General features: G+C 32.5%; 1 protein-coding gene across 3 annotated transcripts; it reads left to right on the forward strand.

Annotated features, from left to right (window-relative positions):
* The first annotated feature begins 1995 nt into the window (after nt 1–1995).
* On the forward strand, nt 1996–4904 carry LOC106756828 (ethylene-responsive transcription factor RAP2-7). Of its 3 annotated transcripts, XM_022779191.1 has the most exons (11): nt 1996–2173; nt 2281–2736; nt 2817–2842; nt 2926–2956; nt 3055–3142; nt 3246–3391; nt 3552–3611; nt 3730–3833; nt 3917–4059; nt 4214–4327; nt 4424–4904. In XM_022779191.1, exons 2-11 carry the CDS (start codon nt 2303–2305, stop codon nt 4673–4675), a joined length of 1398 nt encoding a protein of 465 aa, XP_022634912.1. In that variant the 5' UTR covers nt 1996–2173; nt 2281–2302; the 3' UTR covers nt 4676–4904. The 3 variants fall into 3 exon arrangements, with proteins under 3 accessions (XP_022634912.1, XP_022634911.1, XP_014494914.1); XM_022779190.1 differs by having other exon boundaries at nt 1996–2736; XM_014639428.2 differs by having other exon boundaries at nt 1997–2736; nt 3567–3611.
* Nucleotides 4905–9242: the final 4338 nt, after the last annotated feature.

Genomic DNA, 9242 nt, shown 5'->3' on the forward strand with positions numbered 1-9242 from the left:
GTGATCTTCTATATCTTTATATTTAATATTTTTTATTTCAAAATCATATCCAAAACTATGATAAGTTTTTAACGACTTTTTAAAACTCAACTTTTTTCGAAAACTCAAATAAAGTCTTACTGAAACTTTTGGCCACCATTTTTACTCTTGCAATGTAGGTAGCGAAAAGCTTTCGCAAGTTTTGTAGTATTTATGTTAAGATGGTTGACATTATTCTTAGATATATAGAGGAGAAAGTTAACTAAAAAGATAACAGTAATAAGATGTAAATCTAATGATACATTAATTAAAAACTTTAAAATAATAAATTTATAAATCTTGGTCCTAATACGATGAAACTGATACTCGTCCTTAAACTGTTTGATAGGTTGGAGACATAGCATGAAACAATGGGACATGACAATTTGGGTACAAGAGTGTATTCTTATACCTATTGTTAATGGAACTTGCTTATTTCTTATGTGCACACTAAATATCTGATACAATTTATCGATTTCTTTAAACTATGGGGTTTTTATTGCATTCTCTTGTACAATGGGCACTGCACCTATAAATAGCCCATCCAACTCACCATTACAATACTGTGTTCTTTCCTAACTTCCTTCTTCGTAGTACCATTTCATTAAATTTTATCAGTATTTTTAAGCATAAAATATGCATTATCAAGCAAAAAAACATAACACACGTTGCCATGAATCTATTTAATTACTTTATATTGGTAAAACGATTTTATTACAATAGGTGTTAGGTTGCCCCCAGTAGTAACTACAAACTGTGGTACAGACATATTAATTCGACTTAGCACAATAAATTTTAATTTACTCACTTTATATTTTATTATATTTTAATATTATTTAATTTACATTATTGCACTTCTTATAAACTTTTGTCAGTAGTAAAATATATTTTATTTTATTACGTGCTTTCACTGTCACTTTGTAATTTATTTTTTTAAACAAATACTTATATTTTATTTTTTATTATTATTTTTCCCAGATATATATTAATCGACAGTACAATTTACATACATCTAGCAACATTATTTATTAAGATGGAAAATAAACAAATATGTTTTCTTATAAAATATTATCCCAATTGAAATAGTATTAATGTCATCGATCCAAAACAATTTTAATAGCGTTAAGGAGAAAAATAGTTTATTGAGAATTTAAAGTTTAAAAAATTTGTTTCATTTACTTTTTGAAATATATATTTTTTTAAAAACAATGTTTATACAAATATTATTTGCTACATTCTTTTAGAGTTCTCGTTGTTAAAAAAAAAGGTAAGAACATAACTTTTTTAGTTAAAAAATTAATTTAATAATAAAATTTGTGTTAATTGTATTAAATAATTCATGCTATCAAGTTACTTTTCCCAATAATTTAACTATTTATGACTTTTTTTTTTCTCCTTAAGTTAAATTAAATGTAAATAGATAATATCATGGAGAATATTTAAACAGAGGAAGAATGTAATCTACAAGACAAGATTTTACTGTTTCTCGAGCATTGCATTTCCAATGTTACCCTTAGAAATTTTCTTTTGTATTCTTTTCAAGTGTTTTGTTATTTCTTTTCATTGGTAAATATTCTGTTCAAGCTCTTATATTTGGATTACTGTTACTATATTTCACAAATATTTATATAAATACATAAAGCTTTTAAAAATGTAATTAATTAATTACATAAATAATGTTTATGATAACTGCATACAATTTTCATATTTTCTTTGTTTACAGAGGAGAAAACTGAAAAAGAGGCCAGTTGACTGAGTAATGAGATTGGCAGCCCTTAGCAGAGTAGGAAGGAATTATCCGAAATATGAAATAAAATATGGAGGTTAATTAACGATAAATAATTTATTTAATAGATGCAGGCGTCACTCTCATGGAAATATTTTTGGTTCTACTCCTAATTTTATTACTACAAGTAACTTCTATAAATAAACAAAAAATAATAATGGAAGCATAAATTAGGAGAAGGAAAAGAAAAACTAGAAATAATAAATGTGGGGTAAGAGTTTAGGAAGAGAATGAAAGAAAAGGAAAGACTTGAAGGAAAGATTGAGGAAAAGAAGGCACTCTGTTTTCTGTTTTTTTAACCTTAGTCATGGCTCATCACTCTTCACTCTTCTCCCTGCATGAAACTCCTTCCTATTGTTGTACGGTTGGGTCAGTCTCCTATTTCACAACCATGTGAAGGCGTTACCGTAGGAGATTAATCGCTCTACCTCCGCTTCTAACTAACTTTACTTTCCCTCCAAACGCTTCCTTAACAGATTCTAACAAACTCTCACACCGATGTTGGATCTTAACCTCAACGTCGATTCCCCCTCCGACAACAACCACACGCCTCCGCTCTCCGTCGCTCAAATGGAGAGTTCCGGAAGTTTCAATTCCTCCGTTGTCAATGCTGCCGACACCGATGACTCCTGCTCCTACGGCGACGCCGTCGCCTACAACTTCGCCATCCTCAACAGCAACACCGCTTCCCCTTCCGCAGGAGAATCCTCTGTCCGCACCATCCAGCTCTTTCCGGCCACCGACTCAGCAGTCTCGCCGACTTGGCTGGACTTCTCGTCGAAGGTGGATCAGCACGGTGCCGCCTCGGAGCAGAGGATCACTCCTCGGCAGCCGCTGGTGAAGAAGAGCCGCCGTGGACCGAGGTCGCGGAGCTCGCAGTATCGCGGCGTCACTTTCTATCGCAGGACAGGAAGATGGGAATCTCACATTTGGTTAGTGGATTTTGGTAGTTTTGCTTTGTGATAACACGCTACTTTGTCTGAACACGCTGTGTGGTTTTTGATTTGTGCAGGGATTGTGGCAAACAAGTGTACTTAGGTGAGGTCGCCATTAGAGGATTTGTTTTAGATTATGTGCTTCACCTTTCTTCAATATCGCTTTCGGGTTTTTTCTTTTTGTAGGTGGATTTGACACGGCGCATGCTGCGGCAAGGTAATTTCATTTATATCGTTTTCGTCCTTAGGTGTTTCTGTTTTTGTTTAAGCGTGTTAAATGTTTCGTACAGTTTTTTATTGTTATTTTTGTTTCAGGGCTTATGATCGCGCTGCGATCAAGTTCCGTGGGGTTGATGCGGATATCAATTTCAACGTTAGCGATTACGACGAGGATATAAAGCAGGTTGTGAGTCTGAACAGTGAAGTGGTTTTAGTGTGTTGGTTGTTTAAGAAACTTGAATGAAACTGTAATTGTGGATTTGATTTACTGTTACTGTGTTGTGCAGATGAGTAATTTCACGAAGGAGGAGTTTGTGCATATTCTGCGTCGACAGAGCACGGGTTTTTCAAGGGGAAGCTCCAAATACAGGGGAGTTACTCTGCATAAGTGCGGGCGATGGGAAGCTCGTATGGGGCAGTTTTTGGGTAAAAAGTGAGAAAACAAATCGATTTCGGTTAAATTATGTGATGGATAAGCTTCACATGCTTCATCAATTTTGTTTATCAATTTTCGATTTTACTATCCATTAAGTGTGGTTGTGTTGGTTGGTTTAGTTGGTGATAGATCATAATTCAATTTTAAAGTTGGCCAGGGTTTATTGCTGCAGGTATATATATCTTGGGCTATTCGACAGCGAGTTAGAGGCTGCAAGGTTTTATCAATCGTTATCAGAATATCTCTCAGACTAAATTCCTAAACATTTTGGATTCCATATATGTACAGACACACGCGTAGTGTGTTATTATTGACTTGCTGTGTGATAATTCCAGAGCGTATGATAGGGCTGCTATAAAATGCAATGGAAGGGAAGCAGTTACAAACTTCGAGCCCAGCATATACGAAGGGGAGGTGATTTCCCAATCTGATAACGAAGGTAGTACTTGTTTTCGTTGAGGCTCTTTTATTTATTTCAGTCGTTCACAAAAATCGACAATGGATTTATTCTAACATTTTCAGATGGCAAGCAAAATATTGATCTTAACCTGGGCATAGCTCCCCCTTCTTACACCGACTCTCAAATCAAGAACACACCTAGCAACGGAAGTGGTTTGAAAGGTCCACCCAGCTGGGATGATATCCCTGTCGAAAAGAGATTTATGGTAAGGTGGAGAAGTGTTGTATGGCCATATGGTTGGATTCAATTCTTCTTTGAGTCGGCAATTTCCCTAGAATCCCTGCTTTTTCAGAATTCTTGTTTCTGAAGTGGCAGTTTTCATTCTTGGCTTTGATGGTATATCTTCACTCACTTGATAGTTTGAGCACTCTGGATCGAGATCACTGAATGTTCAGGCATCTCAAGGCATCTACAGAGTATCTGGGCATCATCCTTCCACCTGGAATGGTGGCAATTTCTTTCCCATCTACGAGGTGATTCTCATACATTCTTAAGGCCGGGATAAATAGTTTTTGGCTGAGTATATATTTACTTGTGAGAGATGAGCCATTTTGGTTTATATTTTACAGGAAACAGCAATAGAGAAGAGGATGGAAGCTGGTCCCGTGCCTAATTGGGCATGGCAAGTCCAAGGTCCGTATGGCGGGCCAACTCTTACTCCACCGTTCTCTACTGCAGCATCATCAGGATTCCCTTCAACAATAATACCATCAGCTGCGGATACTCAAATTCATTTTCCAAACATGACTTTCCTCCACTCACATTTTCCACCATCGATCACCAACTCGGGCACCGTATCCCCTTTCTTCATCGGTAGCTGAATGCATTGCTAGGTTTTAGAGCGTATGGTTGACACGAAACGAGTAGGACCAGCTACAACTAGTAATTGAATTGTTTGGTTCTGGAGCTATTACTATTTGCCCTTTAATATACTACTAATTTTCTTGAATGTAAAGAAATGCCATGCTATGTCGCGAAGGCATGATGAACTCTGCTTTTACTGATTTGAGACTACTACTATAATGAGTTAGCATTTACTTTGGTATCCAACATTCAACCTCGGTGCTTTCTATCTTGAAAATACTTGAAAATACTTGAAAAGATGATGGTGATCTTTGAAGAGACGGAAATAGTACAAATTTGAGCGCATGCTAGGTTCAATCCGTATTTGTGGGTCATGATTTTTGAATTTTCTTTGCTTCCGTTAGTTATTCACCACTGTGCAATGTTTATTATTGCCGACATAACACTATTCACAATATTTGGCTTGAATCCTTTCACATGGTTATTCTTTATATTTAAGGAAGAACAAAGCTGTCTTACGGTCTTCGCTAATGATTCCTCCCCTATCCTAGGTCCAAGTTTATACAATAGTTTTGTGCGCGCGGTACAACGTCCAAATCACTTTCTCATCCTTTTTCATTCCCATGTGCATTATTATTATTATTATTATTATTATTATTATTATTATTTATTATTATTATTATGTTTATTATTAATAATATTATTATCGTATACATTCATGTTTATTCACATTTTATTATTTTTACCTTCAAACAAAAATCTATGGTATTGCGTAATAAGCATCGTTGTCAGAGAGTTCGGAAACACTGTACGAGAAGATAATGAAACATGTTAAAACAGCAAACCAAACTGCCGATTTGCATCATTGCCGACGCCTTACAATATTTTACAATAATATTAACGCAAACCAGACAAGCACGGTTTCCAATATCTCACTATTTTTTTTTCCACAATCGATGCATCTTTATGTTGGAACTTTTTTGATAAAAGAAGTCAAAATGTCGTTAATAATCGATAATTTATTCAAAAACTTAACTTCGATTATAGGGAAGAAAGACAAAAATAAGCTCGAATTCGAGAATTAAATTTGTCATTGCACACGAAGGAGAGAATTTCTGTTCGAAACTAAAATATCTTTTGAAGCTGAGAATTTGTACTAAGTATGAGTTTCATAATTCATATTAATGTAATGATAAGAATTAGATTGATTATCTTTTTTAATATGTACAAAAGAGATTTTTTTTATTATTAATTTAGAGGCAACAAAATGTTAGTTACATGCTTAACATGTGTCAGATTCACTAATTTGTTGCTCGCTATATCTACTATTTATACATTAATCACGTGTGTCAATTTTGAAAGATTTTAAGATGAAAATGTTTTTGTACAAGATATTCAATTAAAATCATATATAGCATTTTATAAGATTTTTTTACTAAAAGAAAAATAAATATCTTCAATATAGAAAATGAATTTTTGTAAAGATAACATGAAAATCTATATATTTATTCTAAATTAAATTTTAAATTCTCTTCCTCTTTGCTTATTGCAGTGGAAAGCATCACAAACTAAAAAAAGAATAAAAAAATGTATCAGAGGAAAGAGATGAAAAACAAAATAAATTCATAAAAAGAGTAGTATTACAAGCAAGATCCTCTAATCTCTTGGATTTGCTGAATAGAAGAGAATGAAGATAGTGGATGAAAAGTGTGGATAAAATAAGAGGCAAACAAAAGGAGGTGAGACATATGCAGGGTATGTAAGGATCAAATACGAGAAGGTGAGGAAGCGAAAGAGAAAAAAAGAAAAAGAAAAAGAAATGATTTTAAAACAATTAATTTTGTTCCAGTTAGATTGATCAAGTTAAGTATCAATATACAACTTAACCTGACCTAGGCAAGGGATTTATGTGCAGTAGATGAGATTTTGTGGTGAAAAAAAAAACAAATAATTAACCTTTTAAAATAAATACTAATTTGTAGGATTTATTGTTTGATTTACAATAAAAATATGAATGAGATGGTGAGAAATTTTACAATTTACATAACACAAAAGAATCCACACAAAAATAAACCAAGATTTCAAAATAAAATATTGCACTCAAATGTTCTAAGGGTAAAAATCATATTTTAAAATAAAAAGAGTGTAAAACATAAAATGAGATTATTTTTAAATTTAAATGGGATTTTTTTTTTCATTTTAATAAAAATCAAGAAGAATTGATTTCTTTATAAAAAAAAATATTTCAAAAAATTTCATTACTATTGGATTATAACTTTTTAGACTGAAATTAATTTAGGAGTTTGTTGCCTCTAAATTAAGAAGTATCTCTTGTTATCAATACAATATGATATAGGAGTATTATCACTTATTTATTTTCATCCCTATTTAATCAATTTTACCGTCGTTATTTCCGTTTATTGCATTGTCTTATTTATTGTATTCACCACTAGATATACTTCTTTGACTTATAGTTAGCGTATTTAGTTAATAAGAACAGCTGAATAGGTTAAAAATTATGTATAGGATTAATATATCTCATGGAATATATAGATAGGGTATTTCATTCTTTTGAATATAATATAAGATAGGATATTGTATTTATAATAAAAGAGATAGACACTAAGCTCAAAATACAAATAAAGAATAATAATAAATTAATTAGAGATAAAAACTAAACACAAGATATTTTTCTAAGATGTAATATATCTAACACTCTCCTTAAGTTGGTACATACAAATCATATGTACTAAGCTTGTTACTAATATAATTCATAAAGACTTAGTGAAAATATCTACTTTAGTACTCGAGTGACACCAAATTGTTAATAATTTGCGAATACAATATAGAAGCGAAATATCAATCTAGAAGACTCCCATAATCAATAAATCCGAGAGGTTGCTTCAGGTAAATATCTTTTTACAAATCATTATTGAGGAATGCATGGTTGACATCCAGTGGATAAAGAGGTTATTGTTGAAGAGTCACCACGATTATAAATAAACTAACAAAAACCATATTTGTCACGGGAGAAAAAACATATATGGATGGGTCAAACACAATGGTGAGAGGCGGGAGGTCAGAAGAGACCATAATGGAAAAAGTCATTGATGAAAATGACAGAGAAACCTTAAAAATATAAGATTCTCTAATCAAGGCACCTGAAAATGGAAAAAGAGCAATCTGGACGATCCAAATAGCTGCCTGAGAGGAGACAGGGCGTGCGACCACACACAATAAACCTGAAAGAGGAAAAAGAACGACCTCGACACTCTAAATTGCTACTTGAGAGGAGACGAGACCTTCCACCACGCATGACGGGAAATAGAGCAAATACACACAAAAGGCGTTGAGAGTGCGTAGGAGCTTTGATTAAGGCGTCATTGACAACACGGTGGTCGTCTAGCCGAGGCAATCAAAATCATGTGATCGTTGGTCAAAACTAAAACTCCGATAGTGGTAGCGATAGACAATGAGAGTAGACAATGGTGCCGCTAACAACAATAGATGGCACTACTAACAATAGTAGATGGCGCCGCCGCTGGCAACGACGAGTGTAGTGGCATAGGCAACAACAAAAAATTTCCTCAAATAAACTTGGCTCTAGATGATACCGTGTTGAATATACTAAAAAACTGTGTATGAGATTAATCTCCCTTCTATTGAATGTACAAATAGGATACTGTATTTATAATACAAGAGATATGGACTAAGTTCAAAATACAAATAAAAAATAATAACAAACAAGCTAAAGATAAAAGATAAATATAAGATATCTACCTAAAATATAATATATCTAACAAGAAAAACTTAAGTGCTTTAGCGACATAATTAAGGCTGGCATATAATATGAATTTAAATTTCAACTCAGTTCTCTATAAGTTTACTTCAATTCAGTTGACAACCTAGAAAGAATATTAATCAACTTGAGTTTAATTCACTATAACACTTGACACTTGAACATTAGGCTTAAAAAAGTGACATTTTTAATATCCCTATGCAGTTATTTAGAAACTTTTACAAATGCAGTTTTACTATTAAAATTGTCTTATATGTTTCGGTTTTATAAAAAACCAAATATAGAAAAGTGTGACGATATTTTTTTGTAAATTTTTAAATTTTAATTCATGATGAATCGAAGAATGTATGATGTTTATGCTTCTTGGAACCAAATCCTAAGATTTCACAAAAAATTTAAACATGACACTTTTTTTCTAATTATTTTATTTAAACTAAAAATTTAAGCTTTGTTTATTGAAAAAAAAAAAGTCTATAAAAATTATATATTAGGGTTTCTAATAAACTAAAGGTTAAATGTCAAAGAAAATTTTAAAATTGTAATTAAAATTTATAATTTTTTATTTTCATTGCAACATTTAGACTTCAATTTTACTAATAAGCAAATCATATTAACTTTTAGACTTTCATTCTTTTTAATAATTGAAGCCTAAAGTTATTATAGGTTTCAACTTTGCAAAAGATACAAAGGTGGCCACTTCATTTTTATAGTTTTCTTCTTCCTTCTCCCTACGAACTAGCGCACACTTAGCTCCACCATCCTTACACCATCATGTGGTTGAAGTC

The sequence above is a fragment of the Vigna radiata genome, chromosome 3 (assembly GCF_000741045.1).
Source record: "Vigna radiata var. radiata cultivar VC1973A chromosome 3, Vradiata_ver6, whole genome shotgun sequence".
Lineage (NCBI taxonomy): Eukaryota > Viridiplantae > Streptophyta > Magnoliopsida > Fabales > Fabaceae > Vigna > Vigna radiata.

What these genes read in the sequence shown, in the direction of transcription:
- LOC106756828 (XM_022779190.1), top strand. Translation starts at nt 2,303, where the DNA reads ATGTTGGATCTTAACCTCAACGTCGATTCCCCCTCCGACAACAACCAC. An exon ending in AGCGAGTTAGAGGCTGCAAG is followed by an intron (nt 3,612 to 3,729) that starts GTTTTATCAATC and finishes TGATAATTCCAG; the next exon opens with AGCGTATGATAGGGCTGCTA. An exon ending in TTCCCAATCTGATAACGAAG is followed by an intron (nt 3,834 to 3,916) that starts GTAGTACTTGTT and finishes TAACATTTTCAG; the next exon opens with ATGGCAAGCAAAATATTGAT.